General features: G+C 34.7%; 2 protein-coding genes across 5 annotated transcripts in view; one reads left to right on the plus strand and one right to left on the minus strand.

The window, feature by feature from the left end:
• Positions 1-565: 565 nt before the first annotated feature.
• Positions 566-11,040, plus strand: il22ra2 (interleukin 22 receptor, alpha 2). Its single transcript, XM_030156291.1, has 6 exons — positions 566-661; positions 2,574-2,694; positions 4,335-4,516; positions 6,596-6,738; positions 7,839-7,996; positions 10,704-11,040. The coding sequence occupies exons 1-5, from the start codon at positions 601-603 to the stop codon at positions 7,986-7,988; spliced, it is 657 nt and encodes a 218-aa protein (XP_030012151.1). The 5' UTR covers positions 566-600; the 3' UTR covers positions 7,989-7,996; positions 10,704-11,040.
• A 3,071-nt stretch (positions 11,041-14,111) lies between these two features.
• Positions 14,112-18,206, minus strand: part of map3k21 (mitogen-activated protein kinase kinase kinase 21) — a 29,793-nt gene continuing 25,698 nt past the window's right edge. For 3 of the 4 annotated variants that reach the window (XM_030156352.1, XM_030156350.1, XM_030156351.1), the window contains one exon: positions 14,112-17,806. In XM_030156352.1, coding sequence (XP_030012212.1) covers positions 17,427-17,806 — 380 coding nt within the window. In that variant the 3' untranslated portion in view covers positions 14,112-17,426. The remainder of the gene's footprint in view (positions 17,807-18,206) is intronic. The other variant, XM_030156353.1, reaches the window with a different exon arrangement.

Consider the following 18,206-nt stretch of genomic DNA (forward strand, 5'->3'; position numbering starts at 1 on the left):
TTTGCTGACATTTCCTGAGTCTTAGGAGGTTAAAGGAAAACATAAAATACAATTTTTAATTAAATATAAAGATGAGGAAAAGCAGTTCTATCTATCTATCTATCTATCTATCTATCTATCTATCTATCTATCTATCTATCTATCTATCTATCTATCTATCTATCTATCTATCTATCTATCTATCTATCTATCTATCTATCTATCTATCTATCTATCTATCTATCTATCTATCTATCTATCTATCTATCTATCTATCTATCTATCTTTTTTCTTTGTTGTTCTGTCTGTGATATTTATGACTAAAACCTTGTGACAAAGACACTCAGATGTTCATTGTAACGTGTTAAATGATCTCCTGTCTTTGTCAGTACTATTATATCCTCCTGTCTGTACAACATGTACTTCTGTAAAACAAAGACCTGGGTAAAACTATATTCTCTCTCCAAAAATGGTATTTGCATCATTGGTTTACAAAAAAAAAACCAAAAAAAAAAAACAGGAAGTGATGCATGTTAAAGGTGGCAGGGCGACCTCCTGGATCAGTCCAGTGCGCAGTGACTCGTCGGGGGTTTGGCTTCTCTGTCGTCCCACAACATCATCATGACCCGTGTGCTGCTGGGAGTCGTTGTGCTGGGGAACCTGGTCTGCATCAGCACACAAGGTAACACAGGTCTGTCTGTCACAGCATCGGACAGGTCCTATAGTTGATTATATAGGCTCATTTTACTATTCAATCTTCAGAGGTTCATTCTGTTTATGCTGTTAAGCCTGTGTGGAGTGTTAGGTTTAAGGATTTCAGGGCTACTGCTGAACTCCTGTAGTAAACCAGATGAACTGTGCATGAACTGTCATTATACTGCAAATACGAAACACAATGACAGATAAATAAACATCAGATATCAGTGAAAAATAAGCTTGTACAACATCCTATTCCTGCTGATTCTAATTACAGTATCATAATGATAAAAATCTTTGGTTTACTTCTTGTCAATAATTATTTCGATAAATGGCAAAAGAATATATATATATTTTTAAAATTTTTTTAAGGTTGATTTTTATCCACTTGGAGTTAAAGAAACTAGATGGTTACTGGTGGCTTATAGTTGTTACTTATGATTTGAATGAGAAAATATTTCAGAAATCAAGAGGCAGAACATTTAGCAAAAAAATCTTTTTTCTTTGTTTTCTTTTAAATTTTTCTAAGTCATTTTGTAACTGTTTTAATTAACCCAATGATATTACTGCTACTACTACTATTACTACAGTTACTTTTTTTTTCTTTCTTTTTTTTCCTTCTTTTTATGGGCTCAGCTGGCTGACAGGCAGCTGTCTTATTACTACTATTACTAATACTACTAATACTACTACTATTACTACTGCTGCTACTACTACTACTACTACTATTACTACTGCTACTACTACTACTACTACTATTACTACTGCTACTACTATTACTACTACTATTACTACTACTACTACTACTATTACTACTGCTACTACTACTACTACTACTAGTACTACTACTACTACTATTATTACTACTACTACTACTACTACAACTATTACTACTGCTACTACTATTACTACTACTACTACTACTACTACTACTACTGCTACTACTATTACTACTACTACTACTACTACTACTGCTACTATTACTACTGCTGCTACTACTACTACTACTACTACTACTACTACTACTACTACTGCTGCTACTATTACTACTGCGACTACCACTACTACTACTACTACTACTACTACTACTGCTACTACTACTACTTCTACTACTACTACTACTACTACTACTACTACTACTACTATTACTACTACTACTACTACAACTACTATTACTACTACTACTATTACTACTACTACTACTACTACTACTACTGCTACTACTATTACTACTACTACTACTACTACTACTGCTACTATTACTACTGCTGCTACTACTACTACTACTACTACTACTACTACTACTACTACTACTACTACTACTATTACTACTACTACTACTACTACAACTACTATTACTACTACTACTACTACTACTACTACTACCACTACTACCACTACTACTACTACTACTACTACTAATAATAAATTGTAGCCCAGTCCTCTGTTACTGATGAAACCGTGAATTCATTGTGTCCCAATACTTTTGTTAATGCAGTGAATGTATGAGTATCTTTTGTCTTTTCTTTTATATGTTTTACACTTTGCTCTGACATGCAGGACAATATACATCACATTAGTGCAGTAGTGGGAGTTCCTCATCTTCCAAAAGATCAAAACAGTCCAGAAAACAGAAATGTCTGAATTAAAGGGAAACAGGGAAAATCACAGTGAGGAAATTATATTATATAGTTTGATAATGACTGGAGGAAACAATGGATTTCTTATCAGCCTATTGTAAGATTAGTTTCTTATTTATTATTTAGTATTTATTTCTTAGGAAAAAATTTACTTTGACTAACCATGACATGTCAGTTTTGATTGTTTTGTTGTGTGTTAGAGTTGAACTGGTGCTTTTGTGTCTCTGTAACCTGATCAGTAATCTGTCACTTCCTCAGTTCCAGAGGTGCTCGATCGACCTGCCCAGGTGAGGTTTGAGTCTGTGGACTATAAAAACATCCTGCACTGGACCCCACCCATCAATGACACCTCTCTGCAGTACTACGTCCAGTGGAAGATGTATGTGCACTGACTAAGGCTTAGTAGCACACACTTTAACATGTATTTCACTATAGATACACACAGAATACCACCTTAAATATGAGTGTAATGTAATCCATTAATGTTAACCCTTTCATGCATGAATTGTGAGAACCTTAATTGAGATTTTTTTTTTTTTCCTGAGTGTTTTTATTCCTCTTTAGACATGAATAAATAAATAAATAAATAAATAAATAAATAAATAAATAAATAAATAAATAAATAAAGTGATTGAAATAGTTTTATATGAACCTATTTTTCATGGAGATGCAAAAATGTCTACTCAGCTGGGCACCATGTGTTCAATTTTTGAAGCAAAGAAACATGTTTTTACCGATACACTGTGTGAAAACTATGAAATAATTTTTAAAATGTTGTTTTGTCACATTTTAACATACTCACTTTATGGGGATTATATGCAAAAAAAAAAAGAAAAAAAAAAATTAATGTTAATGACAACAATAACAAGTGCCTGATTTACACTCAAACATGTTAGTGCAGATCAGGTTTATCAAGAACAGCAAAGTTACAGTAATGGTATGAATTGCAGTGTATGGGATGATGCTTAAGTGTCCACTGTGTTGGTTGATATGGAACTAAAATAATAAAATCCTTGAAAATACAGTAAGAAAACTGCTGTAGAATTGCCGTCCACTGTAGTGACCACTGTGCATGAAAGGGTTAATATCATTTCATGTAACTGCAACTGAAACCCAGAAGTCACTGAATGTACGTTAACACTCAAAGTGTAAGGAAATAGTAGAGGACGACCATTACAGCTGATGTAGTGACAACAGTTTGGATGGATCATAAATGAGCTTTAATTCCATTAGAAACTGTGTAACTGAACATCAAACTAAATGAAATAATGAAGGTGGGACACGTTTTTCAAACTCCAGTGGAAAAGTCATAACTCAGTAGTTTGTGAACTGACAAACTGATTGTCTGTGTCTAGTGAATACACAAGTAGTGTGACGCTTCACACACAATGAAAATAAAAGTGTGTAAATGCGAACAGGTCATATCAGAATAATCTGTTTACATATATTTAGTTTCCCATATCAGGATATGTGTCAATTCAATTCAATTCAATTTTCATTTTTTAATGTTGAAACTTCATCCACTGTGTCATATGTTATTTACTGTGGTTTGTGGTAAATCAGGGGCTTATGGCAAATTTGTGATAAAGGTGGTTATGTTTTTATTTTAAGAATGTAACTGTAATCTGATTACCACATGCATGTTTGGACTCTAAATACATATATTTCATTTCCACCACTTTTTTTTTTTTTTTTTTTCTATTTTTGGTTTCCTTTAGCAATAATTCCTAAACTGAAGGTGGGAATAGATGAAACATTTAAACTTTAAAGGGTTTTCACTTTAAGCTCAGTTAAATGTCAAATAACTAATATGAATTTATTACAGTAGGGATTTGCTTTTTTACTGTCCTTTAGCTCATATTAGTTGTATTAATACCAGCTCTATAAAGTACGTGGTGTACAAGTGTTTTACTCAGGGTTAGGGTTAGGGTCATCCACCAGCTGATTCAATATTTTCATACATATATTTATTTTTTTTCTTTTTTCTTAGCTGTTAAATGTTAATCCTTCTGTCCACAGTTACGGCGAGCCTCAGTGGTTGGACGTGGACGGCTGTCAGGGCATTGAGAAGCACCACTGTGACCTGAGTGGAGTGACCTCTGACCCCAGAGAGTGGTACTACGCCAGAGTGCACGCTTCCTCTAAGCCCGCTAGTAAATCTGCCTGGACCCTGTCCCCCAGATTCAGCCCCCGCTGGGACAGTGAGTGTTTACACAGATCCTCCTCCTCCTCCTCTGCATCCTCCTCTCTTTGTCTTCTCACATCCACAAAGTCAAACAGCCAAACATAAGGCACTGATAAGACCTGCTCTTTTCTTTGTTTAGAACCACAGTAGAGGGGGGGGGGATGACCCAAAAAATAACCTCAAAAGCATCATCCCCTCAAGGCCACTACCCTCAAAATTAGCCGACCGTTACTTCACTGAAAAAAATAAAGTGTGATGCTTATTGTTTACAACACGTTTCCTACCTTTTCACCTCAAACCCACTCCCACAAATATCATGTCTCTTCAGGATGGACATTTAATTTAAAAAAACAAAAAAAAAACATCTTGACTTTCCAGAATGTGGACATTTTTACTGACTTTTAGAGTGGTGAAACATGTCTTGATGTGTATTTTACGTTGTTTTTGCCTCTAACTCTTTTACGTCATAGTCATATTGTTACGTCTTTTACTACTTATTACTTCTTTTATATCACAGGTGTCAAACATGCAGCCTGGGGGCCAAATCCAGCCCACCAAACGGTCCAGTCTGGCCCTTGGGATGAATTTGTGAAATGCAAAAATTACACTGAAATATTAACAATCCAATGCAATCTCAAGTGGACAGGACTGGTAAAATACTATCATAATAACATAGAAATAATGACAACTCCAAATGTTTCTCTTTGTAAATATAAATATTTTCATGTATTTACACTAAAACAAAGTATAATTTTGCAAAAAATTTGAATAACCTGAAATGTCAATTCTGCCTGTTACTCAATGTTTTGTGTGTTTGTAGATCCACTGTGATCTGTAAGTTATAATGTACATGTGTAAATGATAAACTGAGGCAGAATATTGTTAAAATTACACTTATTTTTTCAGTTTGTTCATGTTATTCACATCTTTTGAAAGGATAGTTTGTAGATGTAAACCTAAACATAATGTAAATTAACTTTTTTTGCTCTAAAACATAGAGAAAAGTTTGGAGTTGACATTATTTCTATATTATTATGTTATTATTTTACTGGTTCGGCCCACTGCAGATCAAATTTAGCTGAATCTGGCCCCTGAACTAAAATGAGTTTGACACCCCTGTTTTATATAATTTTCTCATTGAATATTTTATCTTTTGTGTCATTTTTTTCTTGTTATACTGTTCCAGGCTGACACTCGTCACTATAATTCACATATTGAATTATAATACTGCGCTGGTATTTTACTGTCAATTGCTGAAACAACTCCATTTTCCAAGTTTAGGAAGCACGGCCTTAATGGGTCAAAGTAACACTGCTGTCTTAGAAACATGTGCTGCATTAGCCAGTACTTTGACTGCTTTTACTTTCAGTTTTTTGCCAAGACAACAGTCACAGTAAAACTATGAATTACTTCCTATCAGTGTGTTTTTTTTCTGTAAAGTTGATATTGTCAGTAACTCTACAACAGATCTGGTTTTAAAAGGACATATTAGATCAGAATCACCTATTTACAAAAAGTGAACAAACATAACAGTGTCATCAAACTAAATTCCTTTACTCGGTGTAAACTGTCTCTAGTGTCGCTGAATCTCATTTTATTTCTGTTTTTTTCAGTCCTCCTATTTTACTCTGAACATGATCATAATAGTCGCTTTAGGAAAAACTTGAGTGTATTGTTTAGAAGTTCCATGCAATGAAAAAATCAGCCAGGTGGGAATAGCTGAACTATTTCTTCTTCACTGGACTAAAAGTGAGAACAGACTGGAGGCTACAGTGGCTCACTACTCACTCTAGTGGTCCAAATTGGCATTACACATGTCATTCTGGGCACATCTTTGACAAAGTGTTAAAACTCTAATTTCTAAACACTGACTTTAGATCTGTGAACATTCTACAAAAGAAATATCACAATTAGCTCCTTTAATGTACCACAATGTTCCAACACCTCCAGATGTTTACTTTTTTTTTTTTAATTCTCTTTATCATAAACAAACAAAAACTTCCATTTCATCAGTTCACCACTCTCCTTTATATGACTTCTTTTTAATATTATGTACTTTATTTTTGCTCAAATTAACAAACACATTTTTCTACAGCCAAAATTAGCCCACCTGTACTGAAGCTAAACATCACAGAGCAAGGCATTGTGGTCCGTGTCAAACCTCCCCGGCCGCTCGTTAGGAAGATGCACAACGATCTGTTCTACAAGATCTACCTTGTACACAACAGTGGAGCAGAGGTACGCAACTAAATACACAAATTTATGTCACATATTTCAAGAAAATGTACATAAAGTAAAGAAACTGGAAGTAATAATATAATATATGTTTTTATTCCACTTTTAAATATTAAAAAAGCATGCATGGATTTTTTTTTTGTTTTCCAAGTTTTAGAATTTATTGCCAGATATTGCAAAATATACATTCTTCAGATTGCTTTTTTTGTTGTTCATACATAGATTCAACATATAGCACAATTTTTGATTCTTATAGTAATTATAAAACGATATAAATTATAAAATTATTTTATAATAATTTATAATTTTGTTTGTCCATGTCATATTGCTCTTTGTTAACTAATGATTTGCTCGAAATAAAACTAAAATAACAAAACAACATCCCAAATATTAACAGCAATGAACACAGAAACAGTATAAGAAAAGCAAAAGCATACAATAGAAAAGTAAATTACAATACCTTAAACAGGGTTCCCTTTTGTATGAGAAAAAAAGAACACTGAAGAAATTTTAACAAATGGAGTCCTCAGTGTTTTCTGTAGATTTGTAAAGACGTCTTTTTGTTATTTTGCTAAAAGCACTATTTTTTTTCCAAACTTTGGGAGTAAATTATTGTAGTCCATGTAAAAAAATCAATAGACAAATAAATAAACTACTTTTTTCAAGTATTTAGAGAGAATATGAATAGCTGACAAATATATAATGGAAATGGTTGCTGTTAAAATGTCATAAATTAAAGTTCTGTTACATATTTAAAGGCTGTGGAACTTCTGAAATGTTGTCTGTATATCTGTACGGGAACCCTGTTTCTACTGGTACTTCAACAAATATCCATGATGGCTGTTTGTGTAAAGGTCAGACACAGATAAAAAAAAAAACTTTACAATGTTTCTACCATTTTAACAAGATGAGGAAATGGAAGAAATGAGGGAGGAAGAGGAAGATTAAAACAAGAACTAACGCCTACTCTTTGTCCGATACATTATGGCTGTTACACAACAGGGACAATTAAACACACAACGAGCACTGGTTTAGACCCATAACACACCACACATTTCACTTATGTGTAGAGCTGCCTTCTGATCGCCTACTCTAATCTTCAGGAGGAGTTCGAGATGGAGTGCTGCTTTCACAAACTCAATCTGAAGAAGGTGAAACATAAGGAGGAGTACTGCCTCCAGGCCGAGACCGTCATCGCCTTCCAGGCCAAAAGCAGCGACCGCAGCCCGGAGAAATGTGTCACCACGCTCTGATCACGCAAGTACGAACACACACTTATCTGTTTAATGTGTGAAGAAGTATTCAGACTGTGTATTTATGGACCTCCTAATGCTCTGCTTTCAAAACGTTATCTGAGTTAAATGTTCCTTAAGTTCCAAAAGTACAAGTAGTCATTGGCAGTACTGGTCAATGTTTTAGTACGACAAATGCAATTCCAAAAAAAAAACCCAAAAACATAGGATACTGTGTGAAATGGAAATAAAAAGAATGGAGTGATCTGCAGGTGTCATGAACCCATACTTTATTTACAATAGAACCTAGAAAACATATCGAATGTTGAGAAAATGTATGGTTTTAAGAACAGAATAACATACATTTGAATTTAATGGTAGAAAGAACATCTCCAAAAGATGGGACAGGGTCATGTTTTCAGTTCAGTTCGGTTCGGTTCGGTTTGGTTCAGCTCAGTTTAGTTTAGTTTAGTTTAGTTTAGTTTAGTTGTGTTCAGTTCAGTTTAGTTTAGTTCAGTTTAATTCAGTTCAGTTCAGTTTAATTCAGTTCAGTTCAGTTTAGTTTAATTCAGTTCAGTTCAGTTTAGTTTAATTTAGTTTAGTTCAGTTTAGTTTAGTGCAGTTTAGTTAAGTTTAGTTTAGTTTAGTTGTGTTCAGTTCAGTTTAGTTTAGTTCAGTTTAATTCAGTTCAGTTTAATTCAGTTCAGTTCAGTTTAGTTTAATTCAGTTTAGTTCAGTTTAGTTTAATTTAGTTTAGTTCAGTTTAGTTTAGTGCAGTTTAGTTTAGTTTAGTTTAGTTCAGTTTCATTCAGTTCAGTTTCACTCAGTTCAGTTCAGTTTAATTCAGTTCAGTTTAGTTTAGTTTAGTTTAGTTCAGTTTAATTCAGTTCAGTTTAATTCAGTTCAGTTCAGTTTAGTTTAATTCAGTTTAGTTCAGTTTAGTTTAATTTAGTTTAGTTCAGTTTAGTTCAGTTCAGTTCAGTTCAGTTTAGTTTAGTTTAGTTCAGTTTCATTCAGTTCAGTTTCACTCAGTTCAGTTCAGTTTAATTCAGTTCAGTTTAGGTTAGTTTAGTTTAGTTTAGTTTAGTTCCGTTTAGTTTAGTTCAGTTCAGTTCAGTTTAGTTTAGTTTCATTCAGTTCAGTTCAGTTAAGTTAAGTTAAGTTAAGTTAAGTTAAGTTAAGTTAAATTTAGTTTAGTTTAGTTTAGTTTAGTTCAGTTCAGTTCAGTTTAGTTTAGTTTAGTTTAGTTCAGTTTAGTTTAGTTGTGTTCAGTTCAGTTTAGTTTAGTTCAGTTTAATTCAGTTCAGTTTAATTCAGTTCAGTTCAGTTTAGTTTAATTCAGTTTAGTTCAGTTTAGTTTAATTTAGTTTAGTTCAGTTTAGTTTAGTGCAGTTTAGTTTAGATTAGTTTAGTTTAGTTTAGTTTAGTTTAGTTCAGTTTAGTTTAGTTTAGTTCAGTTTCATTCAGTTCAGTTTCACTCAGTTCAGTTCAGTTTAATTCAGTTCAGTTTAGTTTAGTTTAGTTTAGTTTAGTTTAGTTCCATTTAGTTTAGTTCAGTTCAGTTCAGTTTAGTTTAGTTTCATTCAGTTCAGTTAAGTTAAGTTAAGTTAAGTTAAGTTAAGTTAAGTTAAGTTAAGTTAAATTTAGTTTAGTTTAGTTTAGTTTAGTTCCGTTTAGTTTAGTTCAGTTCAGTTCAGTTTAGTTTAGTTTCATTCAGTTCAGTTAAGTTAAGTTAAGTTAAGTTAAGTTAAGTTAAGTTAAGTTAAATTTAGTTTAGTTTAGTTTAGTTCAGTTCAGTTCAGTTTAGTTTAGTTTAGTTTAGTTTAGTTTAGTTTAGTTCAGTTCAGTGCCCAGACTCTTCTAATAGTAACTGATGGAGTGTCCAGTTTAAGATTGTGTTAATGAAACTTCATGATAAAGGCGTGCAGAGTGGATCATATGTTGCTCTAAAACCTGTATGAACCTGTTCAGCATGGATGTGCCTTTCAGAACTGTCCATTTTTCCATTTCTGTCAGATAGTAACTTTCTTTTTTGTTATTAGAAAGAGAAAACAAAAATCAGTCTGTTTTTTTTATTTGGTTTATCTGTTTTGACATTGAAAAAGAAAAACGCCTTGAAATTCAATTTTAATTCTCCTATTTTAAAATGAAAATCAATTAACCATTACTTTTTCTTTTGTTTCTGAAAAGAAAATCCAAAAGATACACTGACCTTAAATATAAAAAAGTTCATTATTATTACTTAATTTTTTTAAAGCAGCCATTTTTCTCAATTTTTTTTTTTTTTTTTAAGTAAACTCAACTTATCCAGGCTTACAGTGAATGTTAAACTTGTAACATAAAAGTGTCCAGTGATGGGAAACCCCAGTTATTCAAAAAACCACGTTCCAAGCGCAGCAGACTAGTTGGACAGTATCGTTACCAGTGAAAGGTAACCTCTCCACTGTAACAAAAGATGACAAAATGAGAAGTCAAGTATCAGCTGTCACATAACAATCGCCTGAGGCACAGAGACAGAAAGAGGGAGGGAAAATGAAACTCCTCAGGGAGAAATCTAAGCACAGGAGTTTCTCTACAATGACTATAATTACGTCTGCTCACCCCACCCTGGAACTATTTTTAGATCAGCCACAGACGTGAAGAACAGCCATAAAGTGATTCTAGACAGTAGCTCCTCATTAACATCTCCTTTTTTTCTCTCCTCCATGATCACCTCCTCCTCTTTCATCACTGAAGACAAACATGAGGAGAAGATTTGGATCCAACACGTCAGCTTTAATAATCATCGCTACCTCGACGGCAAAAACCAACAAACGTCTGTGCCAAAAGTCATGCACTTTACTGTTCCACTATTATACATTATTATATATTTAGTTTTTGAGCTTCCATTTTTGTAATTTCAGATGCAGAACAAGTAAAACAAAACCGTTTATGGGAGTTAATGATTCATTCTTTTAAGGATTTGTCGCTTAAGTGTCTTTTTTTTCTAACTTAATGGCATCAGTTGTTTATGCACCACATGTACATTCACTGAAACATCCAGTAAATCAGGGATGTCAAACTCATTTTAGTTCAAGGGCCACATTCAGCCCAATATGATCTGAAGTGGGCCAGACCAGTAAAATAATAACAGTGAAAAAAGTAAAATTAAATTATGATAATATTAACGTCTCCAAAAATCTGAATAACATGAACAACTGGAAACGTCTTAAAAAAACAAGTGCAGTTTTAATAATATTATGCCTCAGATTATCAGTTTATCATTTACACATGTGCATTACAACTGACATTACAATTACAAATTCACAAAACATTCAATAACAGGCAGAATACTGGTAAAATTGCATTTACTTATCTTAAGACATTTCAGGTTTTTCACATTTTTTGTAAAATAACAGTTTTTAATATAAACATTTTCATGTAATTTTACTTTTTTACACTAAAACAAAGATAAAATTTGCTGTTTTCATTATTTTTAGGTTTAATATGATAGTATTGTACTGGTCTGACCTACTTGATATCTAATTGGTCAGTATGTGGAATCTGAATTAAAATAATTTTGACTTCCTCGCTTGTTAATATCTTCAGTGTAATTTTTGTATTTTACAAATTCATCCTACGGGCCAGATTGGATCCTTTGGCGGGCCGGATTTGGCCCCTGGACCGCATGTTTGACACCTGTGCAGTAAATGGAGGAAACATATCAAATATGTAACTACTGTGTATCTAATACCATCCTTTAAATGTTTTTCATGTGAAAAAAATCAAACACAAATGGCCAAATTGCAGTACATGTTCAAATTATTCATATGTAAATGTTAATGTTGTCGTAACACAAATAAAAAACATAAAGTATGTGTTATTTCCCTTTTAGTGTTAAATTTTAATTTAAAGGGTCAAGTTGTGATATTTGTCTGAAGTTGCGGATTGCAGTCGACTCAATACTCCATCAGTGAAGTTTCTCTGTAAAATCTGGTCCACATGTCAAGATGATGGCACTAGCACTTACTTATTTTAAAAATATTTTTCAACATATTGAGAAAATAATTGTCATATATTTTATTTGTATCAAGAAAAATGTACTTGTTATTAGTGAAAATACACAAATTTTAATGTATTTCTAGGTTATTGAGGTTGGATATATTTACGTGTTTTTGAAAGTCTTGATGAGCCTCATTTTCTTATGAAAGAGGATTAGGACCGCTGGAAAAAAAAAAAAAAAATTAGGTCCAGTATATTTTTGTGTATTATTATTCTGAGAAAAAAGTAATGATTCTGAGATTAAAGTCAGAATTCTGATAATAATAAAAAAAATATTTTGGACCTTCATTTATTTTTTTGTTTCCAGTGGCCCTACTCCTATTCTGTATTTTCTTGTTCTAATGGGAGATAATTTTGCTTAGTTTAAGTAATATTCCCCCAATTTTTATTTAAAAAAATTTTTTTTTTGTTTTTGAAAGCTGGCTTTTTGCAGCGCAGTCAAACTGTAATGAACCGCAACCCTCAGAGACCAGGAACCCTTTTTGTGTTACCTGACCTGTAATCGTTTATTTAGTGTTTCTATAGTATCGTCCAGAATCAGGTGTCAAACATCATCTGAAGCAGAAGTACCTCCACTTCATCCAGTTCATTTAAAATCACCATTTTCAGAAAAATGTTACATAGTTGTCAGACAAAACCTGTAGCAAGTTTGATTTATTTATTTGTCTTTTCAGAAAATGTAGATGTTTTAGTCCTCCAAATTAAATACTGTCTGATCTACCTTTCCAAGGCATTCATTGGCTTAAAGTCAGAAATTCAGATGAATCAGTGGGTGCACAAGATTAACCCAGGGTGTCCACTGCATTTTAGTTCAGGGGACACAGACAGAACAATATGATCTCAAGTAGGTACAATAATCACACAATAACCTATAAATTATCTGAACTCCAAACTTTTCTCTATGTCTTAGAGTGAAAAAAGTAAAGTTATATATTGAAAATGTTTACATCTACAAAGCATCCTTTAAAAAATGTCATTCTTATGTTTGCTCCTGGAGGATTCTGTTGGGTTTCTGTAAATTGGCTTAAGAGTCTGGTATAGACCAGCTCTAAATATTATGATGTTATGATGTAATGCTATATAAAAAAACAAAAAAAAAAAAACAAAAAACTTTGATCGATTGATAATCATGAACCATGAAAAACCTGAAATTTCTTTAAAAAAGTGTAATTTTTATATCATGCCTCAACTTATAATTCACACATATGTATATTACTCACAGACTGCAGTGGATCTACACATGTCTATATATAAGTGAACTGAATCACCATCATGTATTAAGTGCACGATAATAAACTTAGCTAACAAGTGAACCCAGTTGTATTGAAATGCATATTGCATTTGTGAGGCATCTTGCTCTTCATTCTTTTTCTTTGTTTTAATTACCCCACCACCCAAAGGGGAGGCAAGGGGTACTGTTTTTGGTTCAGTTTGTTTCTTTAACACTCTAGCAGCAAAACTATTTGTTGAATTCATACCAAATTTGGTTTGTAGATTGCCAGTGACCCAGAATAGATGTGGTTACATTTAGGAAAAGTAAGTCAAAGTTCAAATTTTTTAAAATCTTTTTTCTTCTCCCACTTACTTATATTGGCTGAAATTTCACATCTATAAAAACATCAGTTTTGCTTTAATTTACTTCAAACCTGGCACATATATAGAGGCAATTGATATGCTGACATCAGCGCATGGATGGGCATGATGACATCAGCTGGATCGATCCCAAAATAAGCTACAATACATGTGAGGGGCGGGGTTTGTTGTGCCACTTGTACTTGCAGTCGGCTCTTAATTTGTAAAGCTGCATTTTTAGGATTTAGGCACAGAGGATTGTGGGAGTTTAAATGGCACCGAGGATCCCCTAAGGATTCGCTGGAACATTCTTGAAGAGTCATGTTAAAAGGATCCTGGACATTGGAGGTGATGACACAGGTTCTACGGAAATTAGTCTTCAAAGAATCCTTATTCAACATTGAAAAACAGTTATAAAAACACAGAAAAAATGTCTGTTTAGAGCGATAGTAGAAACAAAGGATTTGACATTCATCCTAAATCCCCTCAAAAACACACTCCCTATGTTGCAAAGAAAAACAAAAAGGCATATTTAGTCTTAATTTAGACTTTATTCAAAATGTTGATAAACTTCTTGATCAATCAGGTGTGAAATAACCAATACTGTAATGATAATAATAACCAATCACTGAATTGGATGAACTCAAAGCTGACACATTCAGACAGGTTCAGTGATTTAACAGGAAGTCTTGTCATTTACTCAGAATGCGACAGTTTTTTTTTTCTTTTCAGTGAAGCATCGTAACTGTGCCTCTGAGGTTGTTTTCTAAAGTTTTCATATGTAAAGTTTTCTTTTGTAAAAACTCCACACTAGCAGCTAGTCATATTTAGTGGTTTTGGTCCTGAAGACAGAGGCCTTAGTGCTGGGCTGTGTTCAATTTGGTCCCGTAGCCAGCAGCCTGAATGCACCATTTTGGAGAATATTATTGCTACAGTTTGTCAAACTGAGTGGAATGTTTATGGGGTGTTTAGAGTGGTCGCTGACATCAAGTTTAGACCGAATTCTTGCGACATGCTGCAGACTTAAGCCTCATACTGAAATCCAAGATGCAGCAGGGGATACACTTTTTACCGATCCCCCTGAATTCATAGGCACTCAGAAAAGTCAGTGGTTATTTGCTTACGAGCTGCACCGTTTAGCACGTGGGTGTTCAAACCTTTACAGTGTTGCAACTGGTTTTAAACATGAGACAGTAGTTGTAAAATACGCAACAATTCACATTCTAAATCAGCAAAAGATGCCACAGTCATATACACATGAGGAATCAAAATCATATTTACACCATTTGGGAATTTATGCTGTAAATGTGTCCTTGACTTGTATTAAAAAAAAAAAAAAAAAAAAAAAAAAAAAAAAGCAGGACACATCTTTAAAAAACTTCTAGCGAAACTTGACTAAAGTTGGACAGTGATACAAGTTGGGGGGGATTTAATCATCAGTCAGTCATTAAAATCCATGTCATTATTTGATTGAGCATTAGAAGAAGAGCCCAGGAGTGGCCATTTCACCGGAGCAGAAGTCATTTTCCCTGCACGTTTTAACTCGATTTTCCTGAACATGATGACAGAGAAACACTCATGGAGATGCAAGTGACATTAAGATTTACATGACCACATGGTAAATGCAATGAAGGAAACAGCACCGACTAGCAAGGCTTGGATGAGTGAAACATGTCACTGCAAAGTTAACATGATTTGGTGAGAAACACTGGGGATTAACATAACCTCCAAACTCCACAGAGCTCCTTTGAGCATATTTGTGTGTAAAATTAACAAGTAAATCAATTCTGAGTTACAGAAAAAAAAGGAAAATACACCTTTGTTGTATAATTATACACAAAATGTTTACATCTTTTTTGTTGTTAACCATAAATAACAATTCAGTCTGGTTTGTACATCCTCCTGTAGTGTTCTATGGCCACTCCCAGGCTGTGCCATCTTCCAAATGGCTCATTATAATGCCAACCTGTCAGCTGTCATTAAAGGAAGTAAGGAGAAAAAGATCAATGACATAAAACCTTTCTATAAATACTCTTAGAAAAATCCATATTAGCAACATTTGACCCCAAAGGGCATTAAAAATTTGATCCAACTTCTGAATGAGAAGTGTCCAGGTCTGTTCTGTAGGACCTTGGGTATCTAAAAAACAAAAACAAAAAAAAGATAAAAAGCATTGTGGGAAGACATCCTTGGGAAACAGTATGCCACCTGCATCAGTACACAAACTGTACTGCACATCGCTGACATTAACACAGTCATTACAGCATATTTGTAATACAAAAAAGCTTCCAGCATTAGATGGATAAAAAGAAATATTTACAAACAAGGCATAAGGATTTTTTTTGTTCAACATTTTAAGGGTACATGCATGCATGATTCTCAAGTCAAAAATCTAAAAGTGTAGGCACACGACTCATGCTAAAGTAAGGTCAAGTCTCTTCATATTAAATTACCTATAAAAATATATATATAAATAAAAAGGTGAGGGTATTGTGTTGCGAAAGCTGCAGCAGCGGTCAACGTTTAGCTGCACCAACAGAACGAAGAAGAGGGTGACGAAGGCAGAGATGAATGAACGAAGGTGGCAATTGAGCACCGAGGGATCAGTGGAAGAGCTGCTGATCCAGCTCTGGAATGTTCTGATGGGGTTACAAAACGGCCCAGACGTGTGTGTTCTAGAGCAGAACAAGGCAGTGTGTAAAGGCTACATCCACACTAATATACTTTCATCTTAAACAGTGACAACAACGATGTGAAGTATGTCTGTAAAGATGAGTCTGAGAATTTCACAAATACTTTACGTGTTGTAACACCCCTGAAACGCAGATCACGTGACCACAACGTAGAATGTATGTGAAGACGGCTCAGTGTTGCTCACACCTCTTGTGGAAAAGTGATGCCCGAATCCAGTGGTTACAGGAGCTGCTGTGTATTTGTGTTATGCAGTTTGCACAGAAGAAATGCAGAGACGTGAGGAACAGTGATGTTTCCTTCTTTTGTGTTTGATCATTTTTTGTGTAAGTGATCATTTACAATTATAAACCATTTTCAGTTAGAATTAGCGACAAATCATGAGCCTAATGAAATCTACATAAAATGATAGATCATCAGCATTTACTGGATGAGCACATTTGATAAACACTGGGAGAGCGGTAACCTGGAGCCCCCCAGCAGTGGAACACTTTAGGGGGCCATGGCTGCGTCCATCTTTATATCCAGTCTATGGCCCCACTGTAGCAACAGCCGCTACAAGAGAAGAGGACAGAAAGCCCAGTAATTCAATATGTGTGTGCAAGTAAAAGTTGGTAGTCAAGCACCAGCTTTCAAGAGAGGAGCATATGAAGGTAGGGAAACGAATCAGTGAAGGACATGTACTGACTAAATGAAACAGACAGTGACGTGGAGGTTTCCGTCTTTCCAGCCTACATTGCAGTCTTGGAATTTATAACACAATTCCAAAAAGGTTTTAGGGATTATAAAACATTGAATTCTGGGTATAAAATAGGGATGCTCAGTGTACATGTATCAAAAGTCATGTATTTTAAAATAAAAACATACCAGTGTGGACGTAGCCTAAGACCTTACATAAAGTAAACAGTGATCAAACTGAGCCGAGGTGCTCTCTCTAAACCTGGTGACAGAGATGATTTCTCAAGTCTCAGACTTGGTAACGCTGACGTCACTATGCCCTAGAACTAAGACGAAGTTGTGTGCTATGTTATAGAATTGTAAAAATGGAAAAATAAGGCAGCCTGGTTCTAAACCCTCCAGGAGTTCTAAACCACATGTTCTGTGTTGGATTGTATGTGAAATCCCAGGGGGTGTGTCTGTCCGGTCTGGAGGTCTTCATGACAGGAACTCCTTCTCCAGTTCAAAGACGGAGGGTCGTCCTGGGGAACTCTGAATGCGGCAGAGCGGCACGGTGCAGTCTCGTTTCTGGCCCTCGGTGTCCATGTCCAGCAGGGAGCAGCCCACCCCCACCTCCGAAGACAGCACCATGCTCAGGTTCTTGGCCGTCTTCTCTCCAGAGTAGTGGCCCAGTGAATAGCTTTTATTGCGTCCCCGCAGCAGAGCCCAGGCGTGGGGTTTGGCCCGGAACGACACTGGCCTCGGTCTGGGGCAGCTGTCACCACCTGAGGGCTTCTCAGACGCACCGTTCTTCTCCTTCTCCTTCTCCTGCTTCTTCAGCGGTGTAGCAGGAGGCAGCAGAGTGGGTGGGCCATTGGCTGAAAACAAAAACAAGTATTTTACCAACAATGACCGGTGTAATTCATTTTTAATACCTTTAATGTAAGCAATAACACAATCATGAAAAGTCACTGTGCTAAATAAATGTGTACATATGAGTGGGTTTTCTATTGGTGAGGAAATCTCAGATGGCTTTGCCTTCAGTGATAAATGGTAAAGGTATATTTTTGAACCAAAATGGAATAAATTAAAATACAAACCTATGATGAGAGTCTTTGCTGCAATTTGGAAATATGTACTTGAATGGCTGAGAGAGTTGTTTAAATACATAACATATCTGTCGTTCACACAGAATGAACAAGCAGGTTATACTCTTAAACTATATTTGTTCAGACATTATTACTATACCCTTCAAACTAACTACATTTAGATTCATTC

Source organism: Sphaeramia orbicularis, chromosome 15 (assembly GCF_902148855.1).
Source record: "Sphaeramia orbicularis chromosome 15, fSphaOr1.1, whole genome shotgun sequence".
Classification (NCBI taxonomy): Eukaryota; Metazoa; Chordata; class Actinopteri; order Kurtiformes; family Apogonidae; genus Sphaeramia; species Sphaeramia orbicularis.

What these genes read in the sequence shown, in the direction of transcription:
- il22ra2 (XM_030156291.1), top strand. Translation starts at nt 601, where the DNA reads ATGACCCGTGTGCTGCTGGGAGTCGTTGTGCTGGGGAACCTGGTCTGC. An exon ending in TACTACGTCCAGTGGAAGAT is followed by an intron (nt 2,695 to 4,334) that starts GTATGTGCACTG and finishes TTCTGTCCACAG; the next exon opens with TTACGGCGAGCCTCAGTGGT. An exon ending in ATTCAGCCCCCGCTGGGACA is followed by an intron (nt 4,517 to 6,595) that starts GTGAGTGTTTAC and finishes ATTTTTCTACAG; the next exon opens with CCAAAATTAGCCCACCTGTA.